General features: G+C 33.4%; 1 protein-coding gene across 3 annotated transcripts in view; it reads right to left on the reverse strand.

The window, feature by feature from the left end:
• Positions 1 to 1,504: 1,504 nt before the first annotated feature.
• Positions 1,505 to 20,718, reverse strand: part of LOC124354690 (DNA-binding protein Ewg-like) — a 73,656-nt gene continuing 54,442 nt past the window's right edge. For 2 of the 3 annotated variants that reach the window (XM_046805330.1, XM_046805327.1), the window contains exons 10-13: positions 17,430 to 17,574; positions 15,079 to 15,227; positions 11,284 to 11,472; positions 1,505 to 5,329 (exon numbers count right to left, since the gene is read on the reverse strand). In XM_046805330.1, the coding sequence (XP_046661286.1) occupies positions 11,299 to 11,472; positions 15,079 to 15,227; positions 17,430 to 17,574 (468 nt within the window). In that variant the 3' untranslated portion in view covers positions 1,505 to 5,329; positions 11,284 to 11,298. The remainder of the gene's footprint in view (positions 5,330 to 11,283; positions 11,473 to 15,078; positions 15,228 to 17,429; positions 17,575 to 20,718) is intronic. The other variant, XM_046805328.1, reaches the window with a different exon arrangement.

Here is a 20,718-nt window from a genome sequence, read left to right on the forward strand (position 1 = left end):
CCCCCTGAAAAGTTCATCATATTGAGATACATATCTACCCTTTTGTCATAAAATTGACAATGTTATTATGATAATTTAACACATTTTATACAACTATAATGGAACAATCACCTGTTTCCATTACAGTAGAACCCCTCATATCCGGCCTCGGTTTTACCGCACCTCGGTTTATCCGGCCACTTCTCGGAAGCCAATATCGAAATTTATTTACCACGGCTTGCAGACGCGCAGTTGCACGCACTAGTCTCCCACGACTCTTGCGTTATTTTGGTGTATCTATTTGTTTACATTTTCCTGTGTTGTCCTCAGTTGAGCTAATAGGTTTAACCTGTAAACAGTTCGTTTATTATTTCCAGTGCGGTTAGTACAGTACAGTACAATTGTTTTGTTTCGTCAAGTGCTGTGTACTGTAGGTTGGTTTATCCGGCCGAATCGTTATCCGGCCAGGGGCTCGGTCCCGTGGTGGCCGGATATGAGGGGTTCTACTGTACCAATTTTATTGTTCTTTAGCGAGTGAAGTTATAACTAAAACTGATTATATGCAAGGTATTTCCAGAAAATAATCTTAGTTTGGTATGTGCTTTGAAGTAACAAGTGTAGCTCATTATGTGTCTAGTTGTGTCATGAAAACTCTCACCAACTGTCACGACACACTCCCTCCCAGACAATGAACTGCCTATTGAGCCGTAGTTGGAATGCTTGTCACTGGGAAAAGGGCAAGGCCAGTCATATGTCACCTATCTTTAATAATATTTTATTTTCCCTTGTTCATAATGCATCCTAGATGGGAGATTTTCTCTGTCTAGAAAGTATCAACAATGGTTGGATTATATGGGTTTGACTCATGAAATGGGAATGATCTCACACACAAGACTAAGAACGAATGTCACTTCTACCAATTAAATCACAATACCGTGAACATATTCCTTAGGATTCCGCACAGAACCAACCTGTAGTATTTCTGAGAAGACTATTAATACAAAAATCAAGTGTCCCCTGCACCGTGAGTTTCTGATACTGGATTGACTCATATCATGGTAGTAATAAAACCCATATGCAAACGGAGCATGAACTGGTCTCAAAAGTGTAAACTCTATTTGGAAATTAGACTATAATGGAATATAATATGCAATAGCAGTCCTGTTATATATTGATGTATTCACTGTATTGAGTGGAAGAATCCCTGTTAATGGTAAAGAGCAAAGAAGATAAATGGAAATATTTAAAAAAATCAACTGATGTGTCCATATTTTTCTTGCAGATATTATGGACAGCTTTTTGACGTGGTAACAGAAACCGTGCAGGGTTCCAAAACATTTTTTTGATAATTTTAAATCAAGATATTTGGATAGAGACTGAATCATCCAACTGTGACATAATACATGTAGTCTGCTATTGCATTTTTATCTTGTATGCAATAAAGTTTAACTTGACTTTTTAAAATTTTTAACCAAACAAAGGCTATTTTCTGGACATTTTCCTTGGTAAGTAAATAAATTTAAGATAGCATTTAATAACAAGTCTATCTTCATGTATACGTTCCATTGGACCCGTGTCATTTAACAATATTTCAATATGAATTCAAATCAAACTTGATTTTACCACAATCATAATACAGTTTAGTTAGAGATTATTATCAACTAAGAACATTATTTAATTGTCATTACACAGAATCCTACATTATTTATAAATATAACATCTACTCTAAATAAATATAATACAATTGGGTCTAAAGTGTAAAATAAATAGGATATATAAGGTACAAAGACAGTGTATGTCATTTTGTAAAATAGGCTGTCGGTTAATAAAACCGGTGACTGATGGAGCCAGCCATTTGACTAGTATGACTAGTATAATTAGAAAATAGCATATAAACTATTATGGACACAAACACAGTACATACACTCAAATGTACATGAGATAATACCTTCTGTACAATAAATTCTAGAACAAATACAATTATGTAAAAGGGATTTTAACTTGCTTAGGAACTCTTGTCAACTTGGCAGAGTTCTTGTAAAGTACACAATGTCTCTGAAATTTTAGAAGCAAGCAAGTACAGGGTGCGCCAGTGAAACGGGCGATTTGTAGACGAGTCCGGCTGCGTGATGGGAGGGGGGAGAAGTGAAGGTCACCGCTATTCTTGTCCTCCCTACTGGGAAGTTTAGTCACCATGCAGCGTTGGTCCGGTGAAGAGCGTGCGTTCGCTGTTAAAGCCTTTTACACTGGCGGTGAAAGTTACGTCGGTGCTCAACGTGCTTTTCGCTGTCATTTCCGCCTGCCTCCTCGTGCTCCTGTGCCATCAGCCCACGCTATTAAAGGCTGGATTCAGAATTTTGAATCGTCAGGTTCAACAACCAAAACAAAGGCGGATCAATGAAAACAGTGCGAACACCTGAGAATGTGAATGCAGTGCGCACAGCAGTGGAAAGAAGTTCAGGTCGATCTGCCCGACGCCATCTGCCGTACAAGATTATGGTGTTCGGTTGCATTTTTGTGAGCAAATGTTACAGTTGATTGAGGATGAACCAGAGCTCATCCATAATCTTTGGATGAGTGATGAAGCGCACTTTAATCTGAGCGGGTTTGTAAATAAACAAAATTTCCGGTATTGGGCACCAGATAATCCTCAATCCATGCATGAAAGGCCTCTCCACTCAGCTAAGGTCACTGTGTGGTGTGTGATATCGTCAAGAGGAATAATTGGCCCATATTTCTTTGAGGACGATAATGGGAATGCAATTACAGTTAACTCACAGCGTTATCTTTATATGCTGCAACACTTTTTTGTTCCTACACTTCAAAACTTTCCAGTGAATGAACAAACGTTTTTCCAACAAGATGGAGCTACCAGTCATACGGCAAGAGTGGTTATGAATGAACTGTCAGCTTTGATCCCGAATCGTCTTATCAGCAGGAATGGGGACATTTCTTGGCCACCACGATCGCCAGATCTCTCCACATGCAATTATTTCCTGTGGGGTTATTTAAAAGCAAAAGTTTTTGAAACCCGACCAGCATCTGTAATGGATCTGAAGCAACGAATTCGTGATGAAGTGAATGCTATTCCTTTGAGAATGCTCCGAGACACTATGGATAACTTTCGTTCAAGACTGGATCAATGTCTAAATTCTAATGGGCATCACTTAAGTGACACAATTTTTAAAAAGTAAACTGTAAATCACGTTTGGGTGAGTTTAAACTAAATTTCCAGTTGTGTACTTTAGATTTTTAGTATTAAATGATTTTTCCAATATGCAGGTCAAGTCATTACACCTCATTAAAAATCGCCGGTTTGACTGGCTCACCCTGTACTTGAAAATGTAGCGAAGTAAAGATGCCTGAAGTTTGAATCAAATAGTTTTATCAAACAAATTCAAGCAACAGAAAAATACTACCAATAAATTAAAACTGCTTACAAATGTGGTGTTTATTATTGCTTACTCAAAAGATCTGCAGAAAATATATGGTTCATAATCTGACAGGTTAAATAGGTAACTACTACCAAATAGTACATTGAAAATCCGAGATCACATTAATGTTGTGAGTCCGGGTCCACACTGACACTGCATGAGTAATGATCATAAGGACTTGGGCAATAGATTAAAATTATACATAATAATAATAGAGTTTGTGAGTGAATGCGGTGTTAGTAATAGAAAATGGGACAGTTCATTCAAAGAAAAATAAAATTGTTTAATCTTTTACTCAAGATTTGTCTAATTTGAAAAATTAAAAGATTATAAAAGTGACTTAATATTGTTTATTTACAACACATTTGTTTTTAAGGAATGTGTAAGTAGTTTCTGCTTTATTTTCATCAAAATATAATGATATGTAACTCAAGACACGTAAAGGATTAAGAGTAAATTTCTTTAATCAAAATTGTTACTGCATAAATTTTGTCAATGTTAAGTGTAGATGCACTATGCAAATACATTAATAGCTATAAAAACATTACTCCTCTGGACCACTGGTGATTTTGATGAACAATAAATTATATTCTTCACCTCCACAGATAATCTTCTGGATCTCAGAGAGTCAATTAGCCAACCAATAAATTAATTATTAGATAATTTTATAGAAAAATTTGATTCTACCTACATCTTAAGTTATCATTATATTACCCTACATCTTAGTTGTCACTGTTGATCCTGACCGGTTCCATTTTTAGAGAAAGAATGAAGATGTTTTTAGTTCATACTATGTCTTGCTAATCATTTAGTTGAGACATGGTATGCTTTAATGCTGCTTTCTTTATAGATTTTGTATCTGAGTATTTACATATGTGTATCAAGTACTGGTTGATATCGGCCCCACCTTCAGGGAATCAATATACAACATCTACAATCAACTCAAATTTGGAGATATTGCTACTTAAATTTTGTGTTATTGATATTATTCAATTCAAACTTCAAGTACAGTACTGTAAGTGTGCTAAAATACACAACTTTTGAGACACCTCTAGCTTCTTTTATTACATTTAAACACTGCAAACATCTTTACCAATTCTTGAACAGCTATTGTGTTTATTTACTTTTGGTATATCTCTTTTGATATTTTTGGACTGTTCCCTTCAACAATACAATTGATAACTAAGAATGCTGCAATTGTTTTAAACGTTTATAGTCAAGGTTTATCCCTAAGTAGTATAAACAAAATTATATGCAGTATTATGGCTTTGTTGAATACAATATTACATTTCCTACACACACAACTAAATTACTTGTAAAATTCTAATATACAAAACAAAAGAAACTATCAAAAAAATTATTGGACAAATGATTACTAATGAATTAGCTAAGTTGTTAAGAGTTCCAACAAAATCCTTAAAAAATTATGGACTGGCACCTGTACAGGATAGAATAACTCCATGAACTTCTAAATACGAACAATGACTTATTGGCTTTCAATTGGCATAACATACAATATGTAATGAAATAGAAATGAAAAAGTGATTTTTGCTGGCAAGTCCTGATTGTCACATTGTGACATAATACAAATTGCAATAGAGCAACTTACACAACTTATGAGAAAGGATACCTCTAGAGTTAAGAAAACCTTTTTAGTTATTTTTGTTACTTATTAAATAAATATGACTAAATAAAAGCTAAAAAATCCCACTAATTGGCAATACCTTAACAACATTTTCAGCAGTTGAGAAAAAGATGAAAACATGTTGTCAGATAATTATGATAAACACAGATTTCTTTAACCTGAAGGATGCAGTTTAACTGTTAACATCTTGTACAAAAACTTGGCCAAATTCTTGAACGTTGTAATCTTTTATAGAGTCTTCTTCACTGGCAGATGTGTTGCATTCAGACTTCTGAAACAAAGTAAAATAAATATTATATAACAAAGCAAGACATCCAATAATTATAATTAACACCACTTTATTTGGATGTGGATCAACCATGTTGCAAGATAACCATGGTAGTTCAATGAAATTTAATGCCTGGAGGATCCCAGTACCTATGCGAGAGACTGTGGTTCAGGTAAAAGGTCTCCTCTGGCCTGATAAACAATTTTATTTCCATAAAGTGAGGCTTGAGGTGAGCAGAAAAATCATCTATTCTGATATATCTATATCTAATATATCTATAAATAATCTAATTGGAAATCCAAAAGATAAAATTTAGATGAAAATAAAAGTGGCATTTACAAAATTAACTGTGAAGATTTGTAATAAGATTTACATTGGCCAGACAAAAAGAACCATTAAAAAGGATTTAAGGAACATGAAAGATATTATAAATACGGACAAACTAGAAAATCAGCTTTTGCCAAATACGAAAGTCGAAAGGCCTTGTGTTAAAATATAAAAATTATTGGAGAATTGTGAGTTTTCTTTTATAAAATAATAGGGAAAAAATTTGTTTAAATATATACTAAAAAAAATTAAATACAAAAAAATATTTGGAGAAAGCAACAAACACTATTGTAGAGCAACCAAAAAGACTAAAATGTCCTGAAGAATTCACTAATTTATCTGTATCCAAACTCATTCTATTATTAACCCTTTAAGCGTCATGAAAAATTATACCTGATCTTTGATAAAGTTACAAATTTTTTAAATTTCCAATGTGTAAAGTTAAATTTTTTTTCGTTTCTGTATGTCAAAATAGAGTTATTTAACGGTGAATAAAAATTTGTTTAGCCCTTTTTGATTTCCTAGGATAATTTTTAACTTTTGAGAATATCGTAGAATAGCAGTGTAGTTGTCACCAATATTTTTTTTTTATTTATTCAGTAAGTATGGGAATGAAACACAGTTTTATAGAGAAACATATACTATATTACAAACCAATAAAATTAGAAAAATACAAAAGTAGACAAAGAGTGTTTATTTGGTGGCGGTCTGTCACAACTGACATTCCGCGCGTCTCCCGCAAGCCACTGTTATCGCGTGGACTTTGAACCTTCTTATCGCTCGGCAACCTGTAGGACAGCCTTGCGTGGCTTGAATTATGTTTCTTGCTTTCTGATAACATCCTTATGACCGTAGTAAAATATGAAAAAGTTTGGGGTTGACCAAGTAATTGCTCAAAATTACCGAATCTTCAAATTCCGAATCGTCTGGATTCGCCATTCACACGAATGATGGTAAAAAACACTAAATAAATACTGGAAACTGCTGTATATAATATGAATAATTTACTTTAAAAAGAATAGGACACTACAGAAAATTAGCGATAACCCAAATACATATGCGTGTACCGGACGCTTCCTAATAACTAACTGGCTAGATGTCTTGACGGGAGATCCCGTCAATGACTTTGTGAAAGGCGCGGGGCCACGCCCGCTAGACAGTGTTTGGCCAATTAGAAGCAACTGCCACTCCCATTGTAACAGAATTCGAGGCGGAGCAACCCGTCTGTATGTCGCATGACTACTAGAACCATCTAGCAGCAAAATATTCAACTAACATAGCAGTAAGAAAATAAAGAATGCAAAAACGCGGATCCACGGCAATGACGTTTTGAGCTTGTAGTGGCCCTCCGCGGATCCGCGTCAATAACGCTGGAAAGGTTAATATTTTAGTACACGCATGCATTTTTGCCAAAATCAATTCAAACATTCAGTCCTAGAGAGGCTAGGTTAATTGCTTCCTCAATGGCTTACAGTGGTTTCTAAAGTGTAAGCCGTGGCGCCCTGGGGCGCAGCGGTAGAGCAAGTGATTAAGAAAATATCATATTGTGTGAGAAACTTAAAAAAAAATATATATATATATATATATATATATTTATTCATGCCTTCACACTAGACTAGATTTATAATGTCATATATAGTTATTTAATTATTATTAATATATCTACAGCTCTATAAAATACTTTTATATTAAAACAATTAAGCATAAACAAAAGAGATTGCTACGCCATTGCATGAATAGCGTTCTGGTGAGAGACTCGCTGGCACGCTCACTATTTCTTGGAACGTGTTGACTTTGACACTAGACATCATTCCGCCCAGACAACCCAATAAGTATGACATTGACTGGCAAAAATGTGTTGTAATATATGGTCTATTAATAGTGGTAGTTTAATGGCGGGTCAAAAAAAGCCGGCTTCAAGCTCCATTGGAGCGAAAGCGATCATTGCGATTTGGACCCATTGCATGATTAAAAGAGAAGCATTAGCCCTGGACAACTTATTAAAAACAAGATTTACCTAAAAAGTAAGATTTTTTTGAATGAATGTTCAAGGACATGATATCTAACCGCTCATGTTTTATTCTACAGTAGTTTTTGTTGGTTGTCTCTTGGTAAACCTCTTTCTAGGCTGTTTGAGCTGAGACGCTAATATATGCTTACGAAAAGGGAAACCACCACGTCATTGCCGATAAATTTATTGATAAGAACTTGTCAAAGATAGCGTTTCTTAGCAATTCATAGCAATTTATTGTTTGAACATAACATACTATTATTACATACTAAGTAAGTAAATGAAAGAAAAGAACACAAATATCCTACGCCCCTGTCAGATAATGTGGAAGGTTTAAAAAAGAAATTTAATTTTTTGGAAGGTTATCATGGCCTAAGGTGAATACACTACATTTGCTGCCTTGAAACAATTTATTGAAGATATATCGTTCCAAACTGAGTGTATTTTGATGAATATCTCCCTGTCAATGATGTCAACTCCATAAAGTGGGTATCATATCCATTTAATAAAGAGATGCATCTAAACATTGAAGAGAGTGAACAACTGGTTGAATTCCAAACAAATACTTCTCTAAAGACTGGATACAAAATGAATTATTTGCTACAGTTTTGGTGTAACATCGAAAAAAGTGAACCAGCAAATTTCCAGGAAAGCGTTGCTTGTGTTGATACCCTTTGCTACTTCCTACCTCTGTGAGGTGGGCCTCTTAGCTGTGGCAGTCATCACATTAAAATCCAGACCAAACTTAAACATTGAAAAGTAAGTTTGTGTAGCAGTTTTGAACCAGATTTCGATGTCCTAATAGATCCATCCGTCACATAGACTTTTAGCAAATATATATGTCCGATTGGCTTGTGTGAAACTTTATAACGAATATAACGAACTGTAATGAAGTTTTGAGTAGACATAATCTCACTAGCTAAACTGTAATTTTTATGGAGCAATCATTATTATTAAAACAATATTTTAAATGTTAAACACTTTGTATTTTACTTTCTTCCCTCTATATATTTATTTGTAATACTTCATGTCTAATCATAAGATAATAATAGTGTTCTCTTTTAAAAATCAGCAATAGTGAGTAGTACAGAGTTTTACATAATTTATTAAAAACACAGTTTTTACTTGATATTTTTGATGGCATTGATGGCTAATAGGCCTACAAGCAAATGTTTTACCGATGTGATTTATGAAGTCAAAATTCTGTATTGTTATTCTTAATTGAATCTACTGAGATGAACTTATAGGGTGGGGTGCTGCAGAAGTAGTACAAACCTAAAGAGAGCCTAGAGTGCAAAATGTTTGGGAAACACTGCATTAAACAACAGTTTTTTGCCACAACCCAGGCTTACAATTATATCTCTCATAATGTAACGACAAGGTTTCAGCTGCGATCGCTTTTTGCGAAACGAGGCGAGAAAATGCAACGCTGTTGAGAAAAGCTCTCACAAAAATTGTGATAAAAGCGGAAAGAACAACTAACCACGAAAAGTATATTGCATTTTAAAAATAAGTTTACACCGTTAAAAATTTTGTTTTTCAATGATACTATAAGATCATATCTTTTGTCATAAAATTTAATGACAAGCTAACGGTTTCCATAAATATACAATATAGTACTCAATACATTAACAACATTTATACAGTAATAACAATGTCTAGAAATAAGGTAAAAAAAAGTAATCTGGCAACCCTGTGTCTCACATTGACTCTGCAATCCAAAATGGAAAGACAATTGACAAGTTTTTTATTTACATAATTTTGGAGATTTTTAATGCGTCATGTGGTTACAATAATGGTTAATTATTACAAACATTGTCTTTTTTCATGTACTCATCCATTGAGTAAAAGGGTCTCTTTATCAGCCAGTCAGTCAGTCGCTTCTTTAGTAGTTGTGCAGGTGTGTTCTTCAGTTCTTCTGGCAGCAGGTTGAACAACTTCGCTCCAGCATATGTTGGATTTTTGTTGAACAGACTTAAGTGATGAGGTTGTAGGACAAAGTTGGAAGCATGTCTCATGTTATGGTGGTGGACAACTACAGTGCTTTCTACTGGTTGAGATAAATTGCAGTATACTCCAAAATTTCTAAGTATGTGTACTTTTATGTGACTTGCGTTTCATGCTACAGAAAGAATGAGCTAGTTCAGCCTTTCATAGTCTGGCCCTCTGTTTAGTTCAGCCCAGTTTTCAAAAATATAATAACAACAAACAAAAAATGTTTTTAATGAACACAGTTAAGAGATTAGTTCTTCAACTCGAAAAATTGCCTTTCTGCAATGCTTCTATTGCACAAAAATACTCTTCATGGGTACAGACAATACCAAAGTTGTCTTGTGGTGCTGCCTAGTCACTGCACTTACCATGTGGCACTCCTGGACATGCTGATGTAAAACATGACATTGAACAAGTTGTGTATTCACAAAAATAATCTACCACAACTTGATGCCTGAAACTGTACTATACTGTGCCTATCTGGTACATTACTATTTCTCAAAGGTCAATCTTTGTTCCAATCAATTCTGTGGACAAAAATAGACTCCATTCTTTTGAGTTGTTAGACTGAAGCCATTTACAACCACATTGACGTTGTGGTGAAATTGAATACAATGACATATTGTTATAAAACTATAAGACCCAGTTGGGTCTGTGACGTATAGAATGAAACCTTTATTAATTTTCCTTGTGCGATACTGGAAGAATCACTATTGGACAAATGGTTATAAGATTGCAACTAACAGAGAAATTATTGAGGGTTCACCCAAGATCTGGAGGAAGAAATTACAGATGGTAGAATTGACACAATTGTGAAAAACAACAAAAACTAACTAAGGGAAGAGGCCAAACCAACTAAACCAGTTCAGAAAGAAATTCTGCTTTTGGAAATAAGACTACTCTGCAAAATGACTACCCCTTTCATTGCTTAACGAAGAAATAAGAGATAAGCCAATGATGTAGTTTAGTGGATTCTGCAGTTATTGAAAGGTAAGTGACTGTTCCTTGAATGGGTGACTACTTACAAGCAGCCATCTTGCTGGACCGTTGGTGTGGTGGTGGTTCCATAATCATTATTAGGTTTTTGGTTATGTGTCAAAGGGAACTTCCTCAGTAATACTTCCTATTATTGATTTAAAACTGTGATTTGTCCATCTTTGCATGAGTCTTAATATCACATGGACCTTCAATTGTGATAGTCCCTTTGATTATACTGTATCTCTGGAGTTGACTGTACAATACTGTTCCACCGAGATAGTATTATAATGAAAATATCTAAATAATTATAATTGACCTCTGCTACATTTAATCCACCATTTGCTTATCTACTTTATTCTTAATAGTTGCAGAGGTTAATTTTGACCTCAATTAACCATGTAGATCAATTTGAATCTAAATCACTATAGAACAACATATCACAACTAGATATTATGACTAGTTATCTTTAACAGTGATTAAAAAATATATATATATTTAATGAAGTGCTGGTTTTGTAAACAGTGATTAAAAAATATATATATTTAATGAAGTGCTGGTTTTGTAAATGTATAATAAATGAATACCAAATTGTAATATAACTTGTGAAATCTACTTGGAAAAACTCAATAACAGTTAATCAAATACGTACATAAAATCAGATTAATTAATCTCCAGTAATTGTAGGAGAGTCCTTGTTGTCTGATGTGACGATAGCTTTACTAAGGGCAGCGGAGTCCTTGAGTGATAACACCTGCAACATCTGCGGTTCACCTGCAATGTTCACCAGCTGGTGTGTGATGGTTTCCACCCCATCTTGCTCTCCAGACGTTGGCTCCACCTGTTGTCACAAACATATTACTATCAGTCTTTGTCACTGGGAATTATAGCCGAGAGTTAACACAGAATAAAATATTAACACACGGTACAGTAATGTACCAAATGGTACATTAGTCAAGTTCTGAAACAATGATATGCACAGTAACAATGATGTTTAAGGTAGTACAATTGTGTACTGTTCACTGCATCTATAACTTTTTTTTAATTAACTGAAGTACATTGTTCAGACTGACAAAAGAATGCATTGTCCTATGCAATTGTGCTTTGTTTTTATGACTGAATCAGTAACTGAAAACATAATTAATTTCATCCTTCAATAAAACCTGCTAATACATCTCAAATTTATTACAATATGTGATTTCTTAGCACTATTCTTTAGCCTTCAGAATAGATGCCTGGAATCATGGTGGTTCTCAAGTCTGGCATAGTTGTGTAGATGAGACCACTCAGTACCCAGTATTTTACCAGCTTTAGTAGTTTTTTATATAGTTTTGAGAAAACATCGTATCTTATAAATATTGAATCGTATAGAGATGCCATTAAAATTTTGGAATTCTAACTCTGCCTTTTTTGTACACTTTAAAAATGATTCTGTTTTCCCTTTATAAATGTACGCTGATAACAGGCAGAGATGTGCATTCACATAATACTAGGTTTAATGCACATCAGCATAGACTGAACTATATGAAAATTTTCCCTCCTATTCTGGTGGATGTCTTGCCAGAACACATTAAGAATGAACAAAATTCTTGATTGTTTAAATCTAAATTAAAAGTAACGAATAATATGTTTTATGATGTGGATGAATTTATAGACTATTTCCAAAATTCAAATTGAACTTCAATTTAATTTTAATTAACTCCTCAATTTGTTTTAAAAATTTAAGCTATAAATCTATTTACAATTAACTAAAACTTCTGTAGGCTGTATTGATAAAAGAAACTAAACTTTATTTTGTTACTTTTACATTATAATAAAATATTATTAACTATTATAAAACTTCAAAATTCCAAGCGTTTGTAACATAGCTACCAACAATATCGTAAAGGCAATAAAGAATTTATTTATTTATATACGTATTGCACATGTTATTTTTAATCTGTTAATTAGAGCAAACCTTTGTCCATAAGTCCAATAAAATTTTTTTGAATGATAAGAGTACACATTTAATACAAAGAAGTTAAAATGTTGAAATGCAAATTTAAAATTAACGTAAACTATACAGTTGCTGGCACTATATAAGTATTTCGTATATAACAAGATGTAAAGTGGAATTTTGTTCTTGTTTCATGAGCTAGATCCTAATTGGCATACTCAAATTGTTTTTCAGCCGAGTCCCCTTTCTACCGCAATGGTGCTATAAATACACGCATAACTGTAATTATTACAACACCGGTAATCCACACATTCTTGAACAGAATCTACTCAAATCAAAAGGAATTACTGTTTGGGCAGCTGTCAGTTGTAATGGGGTGCTATTTCAGACAGTAAAATGACTGGGAATAGGTATGAACAGGTTTTAAATGAACAAGTCTTGCCTCATTTTACGGTTCCAGAAATGGATCAAGCAATCTTCCAACAAGATGGTGCTCCTTTTCTAATTTCACAAATCCTGTCAAGCGATTACTAAATGACAACCTTCATGGTCAATGGATTGGTAGTGGAAGGGGTTTTTTAGATTGGCCATCCCGATCACCAGATTTAACTGTGTGTGATTTGTTCTATGGGGCTACTTAAAGGAACAAGTTTATACTCGTAGCTTCAATAATGGTAAGGAATTAAAACAATTAATTGAAGCGGAACTTCTCCGGATACTGCAGAATTTCCTTGTAAGAGTTTACGATTCATTTTTTAAGCCCTGTTATCAGTATGTCACTGTGGATGGATTACAGTCCGAATAACTATGGACTGTAACTGTAAGTTTTTTAATAGGCTATGTTCTAATTTATAAAAAAAATGTTTTTCTAGTTTTTTTTTATTGAAATGCTTTATTTCTCTAATTTATAATAATAAATAATTTTACAAAACTAAAAATACTGCTTAAAGTACAGATTTTCAAAACGCCACTATTTTGTTTAAACTATTGCTAGAGAGCTGAAATTTTCACAGAATGTTTTAAAACCCTATTTAATGAATTGTGTAGAGTTTGAAAATGTTCAGTGCATAAATGGGCAAGTAATATAAAATCAGACGTTTAAACCTCTTCATGGGACACCCGGTATATAATATGAAAATACTTACCATGGTCTTCAATATCCATGTCTGCTCAGAGGTAATTTCTTCAGTGTGTGTCCAGAGAGCAAAGCGTGGTCTTTATGCTTGACCCACTTGCACGTAAAAGCAATGTAAACGGAACATTCGTAAATGGATTTTTTGACTGGTCACTAACGACCCAGTGAGTGTTATGGGAAAATCTGTTCTATTCTTACAACTAAGCTCATTTTACAACTCTGTGTACATATATTTAAAATTAAAATGACAAAAAGTATTTTTTTTTTATTTTGGCCTGCTTATCGCAGAAATGGTAGTAAAACTGGAAACTATGTTGCTCATGCGATCTAGTGGTCAGAGTTTCTAATACTGACACAAGCATACCTTTAAAGTGCCAATGACTTTTTTCAAATTAAAATTTATTTAACTTTAGTTTTTAAAAGTCCAAAATGCAAAGTTCGAGTAATAAAATTCTTTCTAACCAAAGATGTTGGTTTTACCAAAGAGATTTCTTGATGTTAAAAAGAGGAATTAAAACTACTGAGGCAACTGTAGATTAGTAAAAACTTGAGTTAACTGTTATAAATACTCATATTAAGGAAATATCCCTAGGAATCCATAGCGATTTCATCAAGTTGAAGGTCTAAGTTAATATTTGGTCTAGTTGCAAACTGTACTAGCTGACTATAGTTTTTATTTTGCATTAGACCATTTGACCGAAACCACAGGCTAGTGTCATTTGAAGCTGTCTCCAGAACATTACTCAAACTTCCATAATCATTGGTTAATGCAGTAACTACTGTCATTGACAAAAAGAAATACTGATGCACTGGAGAATATATGAGTTAGGTCATTAACATGGAGCAGGACGAGAATTGGATCCCTGGAACTCCTGACCGTAGATAGTCCAAGATGACGTGGTTTATATTGAAGCTATCTGTGTGCACGACTTACTCATTACTTGTTGAATAAATATAAATCCAACTCATTGGCTCTATCACTAATTCCATAAAGTTTCTTTTAGAAAAAGATCATGCTTGACACAATCAAAAGCTTTGGAGAGGTTACATAGTACAGATACAATATGATCTTCTCAATCCAAAGAATGTAACAATCCTCTGACATTTTTATGTACAATAATTGTAAATAAAAAATAAAAATAAATTTCAAATAAAATGTTCATATTGTATATGTTTATGGTTTTATTTTTATACTTATATACACTTTAACTATATATTCAACACTATTTTATGTAACATGTGTAACTAATGAATTAAGATTTTTAAACTCTAATAAATAAACATGTTTGACTTAATTTTTTAAAGTTGGTTTCAAGTTTTTTATGGCAGAAGAATTCCTAAAATTTACTATTTCCAAAAATGGATGAAAATATCACCTTGGGGACATGACAAAGCGGAGTGATAACCTGCATGGTGCCGTCACTGCCTGCCTGGATGTGCTGTATGTTAGCCATCACGGTCTGGTACATGCCGCCTCCCCCACTAACTGGTACTGTGATCATGCCAGACACTGACACTGGATAACCTGTAAAATTCACACCACTTGCTAGCATTACTCACATGGTCGTGTATCTTCACATACCACTAATATATATACGCATAAATTGTGATGTTGTCTAAGCACTTTGCACTGTCTGTATTGATGCCACAGTGAAAAAGCAATCAACTGATGAAATAACTCCCGATTCAATTGGCAAAAAAACTATATATAAGATCCACAAAACTGACTTTTACCCTCCTTAACTCAAATCCTTGCGAATTTTACATTTTAAAATATCAATAGATAAGAAAATAATAGTGTTTGAACTTGAAATTAAACATATAAACTATAATATTTTACTGTGGTAAAACACATTGTATGTATTTAGAATACTAAAATATTCCGTACAAATGAGTTATCTATTTAAAAATATCTCAATAATCAATAATTAAAATATGAAATTTTTTGTGAAGAGTTTAGATTAAAAACAGTTTAGTTAGCAAATAACATTTAAAATTTTTTTTGAAAATATACATAAAAAAATCAAGTCTTCTCTCTATATAAAATACAACATAAAATGAAATAGTATTTATAGTGATTTGTTTATTTGTTATAAAACAAGTTACTTTTACAATCAATTTATCTTTAGAAAACTAATTAGGTTCTAGTTTAAGAACCAAACTCATTAATTTTGTAGCCTTCTTTGTTTCGTAAACAATTATATTTAATCCTCATAGAAATGAATTCATTTCTATTAGGTATTTTTAAATTATACTTAACCTTTTATAAATGTCTTGTCATCTCAAATAAAATATGACTATAAAAGAACCTAAAAAATCTCTAGTACTAGTTACAGATGTCGAGACAAGACATATAGAACTAGGAGCATACAAGTTATTTATTGTTTCTGGGAAATAATTATTATTACTAAACATTACTACGTTTGTATACGTGTTAGCCATGGCACGCACCAGCACTGCTGTCATAGCAACAAAGCATGGTCTTTTGTTGAACACTACTCTTGCATTGTGCACAATTATTCGCATCATTGGCAACAAGAGGAAGCAGTAATAAATTATATATTGTTTTAATATATTTGAACATTTCCCATCAACTTTTCTCATATGAGTTTGGGCCTCAAATGGCAGGTTTAACAATGAGTAATTGATTTTTAAAATTACAGTTTAGTAGTAAAGCACCAGAAACTGGAATTTTTTTCATTCTTAAAGACACAAAACTTAGTTATAATTTGCTTTATATGTCTAAATGCAGAAATAAACAAGCTAAATTTAAATGTAATTTCTGTAATTTTAGGTCTATTAATATGTTGATTAATAAAAAAACTCGTGTATCTATACTTTTTGAACCGAGAGCAGGCAGGGGCTTGGCGTTTCGGTGTGGTGTCTAATACTGTATATTATAGTATAATTGAAAAACAGCATTTTTAATGCTGTAAACTTATTTTTCAATTGTGATATACTTTTTGCAGCTAGTTATCCTTTCTCACTTTTATCATAATTTTGCAAGAAATTTTCTACACAACGTAGCACTTTCTCGGGTCTTTTAATAAAATGCGACAAATGCAAACCCTTGCATCTAGTAAATTTAGGCAAAATCCATTAACTGTCGCCTATTTAGTTACAGATCAACTGGTGCAGAGCAATGACATTGCAGGTTCAGATACATGAATCAGATTGACTTGCCTACTTCATCAACTTTAAGTGATATGAGTGCTAATTCCTGATGGTCATTAACAGCATTACAATGGATGGTTTTCTTTAGGAGAATTTTGTTGTACCTATTTAATAATTTTAATGACTTTTAAACGTATACAACGTCAATATACAGTCATTTCTTAACTTTAAAAATCATCCCATAATAAATCTAGTAGGCATAATTGTATACTTTAATTTTAGTATAACTGAATCAAGCTATCAAGGGAATAGAAATCAAGTAGATTTCTAGATAAGAATCTAACAATTTCAAATTAATGTTAAAAGTGTTAAAGAGTTTATAGGACAATTTTACAATACAAGACTTTTAAAAGAGTGCACTTTAATAAGTTTTAATTTTCATTAATTTTCTTTTCTTTATGCAATATTTATCACTGTTAATTTAGGAAGAAAATACCTTACTTCAACAAATATATAGCTGTATTTTTATATTAGGCTACAAATTTATAAAAGATAATAAAGAAGTGCTTTGAACAAAATGTTAGACCAACAAGAAGAAAAGCTAAAAACTCACTCTGGCCATCGTCTCCTGTTAGAATCAACTGGCCATCCTGGTTGAGGGTTGCTTCTGTCACATTACTGAGATCAACTGCCACCCCTCCTCCCTCCCCTGTATGGATTGCGTGTATTGCACCAGTCTCCCCATGGCCTGTATGTATCTGCAACAATGGGCAACATTTGATAGTGCCAGATAGACATTTTACCCTGAATCAATATTTGGAAACAAGAAAACAAAAAATGGAACATTGAACAACATTCAATAGTGAAAGATAAGCTTTATAACCTGTTTTAGTATTTGGAAACAAGTAAACAGAAACTGGAACATTGTGCAACAGTCAATAGTGACAGACAGACTTTTAACCTTGGTCTAATATTTGGAAACAATGAAACAAAATCTGGAACTTTGCGCAACAGTCAATATGATACGTATAATTTTTACCTTGTTTCAATATTTGAAATCAAGTGAAAAAAAAAAACTGGAACATTGGGCAACAGTTATGACAGATGCCTAGATTTTTTACCTTCTTTCAATATTCGGAAACAAGTTAACAAAATCTGGAACTTAGGGCAACAGTCAATAGTGAAAGATAGGCTTTATACCTTGATTTAATATTTGGAAACAAGAAAACATTAACATTTTGGGGAAGAAGAATAGCTACTTATGTGCTTTTGTGTCTTTCAGTAATGTTGCCATAGGAGTTATGGTCAAATTAAAATTTTTGTTTCTAAAAAGTTTGAAGATTGTTAAGTTTTTCACGAAGATCTCTAGCCTTTGGACAATGTTAAGAGTAAGACAAATAAGGAAATAACATCTTCTTAAATAAAAGGTTGCTCAATTATGATAAGAGATTATGGTCTAAGAGCCTGCGACGCCCAGACATTCGTTATTTCATAAAAGCTGACAACTTGTCAGTATACGAGTACTATACAGGTATAAACGTACCTCGAGTATGGAGCCTGGTTCGCGGTGGCTTCGGCAGGTAACAGGTAGTAAAGGTGAGTGAAATCACAGTTTAAATTCGTAATAGTGTAAAGCTCAGTTTATATACATTTCAACATTAAACAACGATAGAAAGCTGCATGTGCGATGCCGGACACTTAGTATAGTTCCAACCCCCTGCCAGACACCCCTAAAGTACGATTAATAAAAATAGTACTTTCGTCATATTATAAAACCTGAAATTTATATATGTTATTAGGGGAACTATAAAAAGATGTTTTCTCAGTTCCCAGACACTTTCTATGGTTCCTTCATGCAGCCAGACACCTCAAAAGTTACTCTAGGCGCGAGCACGAGAGATATACATACAAGCGGGTGCGAGTGAGATAGTACGTAATGTCTACGGCGACTTTTACTGCGCATCAGCTGTCTTATACTCCGAACGTTTGTTTGAATACATTGTAGTGTGAACGGTTATGCGTATAATAAGTGTATTATTATTTAAGAAATTTATTGTTTTTAAAATAGTGGTGCATTTGTGAAAAAGTACTATCATGGAAGTAGAAGGAGCTCAATTACGTTGCTTTGTATGCGAGTGAGATAACGCCTGCTTGGTGTCGATCGACGAAACTTCCTGATATGAGTTTAAGAGTTGATTAATTGTTACGATCGATCGGTAGAGCTTTTCAATAATTTTTATGGAAACTTAAAAAAGAAAAATGTAAAGAAGGTGGTGAATTTTTAGGAAACATTATTGGAAGTTCGAGAGGTACACTATGCAGAGGGAAAATCGTTTAGATAGCAGTAAATAAATTGTAAAAATAATTTATTGAAACTCATAAGGATACAAAGTTTAAAAAAATAATATTTCAAACATGAATAATGCAATTAAAAAAAAATTTTATCATCAACGTCGTCGACTTCGGTGTTATCCTCATCACTGCTGCTGCCCACTGAGGATTGATCGATATCAGTTTTAGGACTTTCGCCGTTTTCTGTAATAATTAAATAATAATAATAATAAATTAAAATAATAACCAATAGCTTATAATTTATTTATAGACATTCAATATTATTATTTACCTGAAACAGTGTTTAGAGAATCACTGACAAAATACGGAAGCTGATCCCCTTCGAACCATTTAAAATTGTATTGATTGTCCTCCAGCACCCAGTCGTTTTTGTCTGGTTTATGTGTTGTTGGTGTTTTCAGGTGAGCATTGTTCCAAATACAACAGATGTAATTTGCTCGAAGAAAATGCTGCAGTAACTCACTTTTACAAGGTGGTAGATTACTGGCATCGAAATTCCGCAATTTCTTCCTATTGAAAGCTTCATTGACATCAGAGACTGTGTACGTTTCGATAAACATCTGGAGTCTTGCTGCATCCACATCAATAATATTCTCAGCGTTATATGTTTTGCAAATAACTCTTTGAATAATATTGAAAACGTCCTCTTGTTCAGCTTGGTCTTCAATTATTTCACTGTCACCGAACTTCGTGAAAGCTTTCTGGAACTCTTCATATTTTTTAAGTTGTTTGTAAGGTTTTAGTTTTCCTTTCCTGAATAATGCTGGATTATAATCACAACCTGTAATTGCGTGAAAGCCAGGTAAGCTTCGGCAATAAGATTCTCCCAACTTAGTGTGTATCTTCGTTAGATCCACATATCTTAAGTTGTTCCCTGTACCTGTTAGCATCCAAACTGTCGAATCATGTTTTAGTCAGTGTAAATGAGCGAGCATAATGGCAGCAATATCAGTATCTACACATCGGATGACAATATTCGCGCTAAAGTTGAAATTACACACATGATGTATTATTTTTGTGTCAGCCTCTTCATGATCCGGGCATGAGAACTCGTCGTTAATACCAGATACAACGTGGTTGGAATGATCTGCACTAAAATAATGACATTTTCGGAAGTTTATGTGTATAAGATGGTTATCAATAAATGGAGACATTCATCTGTTGCCCAATGTGAAATAAAAAAATTCACAATAGCTTCTTTAAAATTCGAATTCTTCAACTCCTTTGCAAAATCATTTGGTCAAAGTTGCTCGGGTCCAGTAATTACGTATTCCAACTGTGCCGATTCTAATAGTTGAGAACGCTCATAATCTTTAATTGAGGGTGTAAAATATTGGTCAAAGATTACATCAATTCTTAGCGCTTTCAATTGTGTAACCATTTTCAACATTTTTTTTTAAATATCTCCAAACTTCCTCGGAACGTTTTTCATGGTGTGCAACAGGAAAAAAACCATCAATTTTTTGTGGTTGCTCGTGCTCTACTTCTTTTTCCAAACATTTCATCAATCAGTTTTACAAATCGTGCCGTCTAAATGACACATTGATAAT

Source organism: Homalodisca vitripennis, chromosome 2, assembly GCF_021130785.1.
Source record: "Homalodisca vitripennis isolate AUS2020 chromosome 2, UT_GWSS_2.1, whole genome shotgun sequence".
Lineage (NCBI taxonomy): Eukaryota > Metazoa > Arthropoda > Insecta > Hemiptera > Cicadellidae > Homalodisca > Homalodisca vitripennis.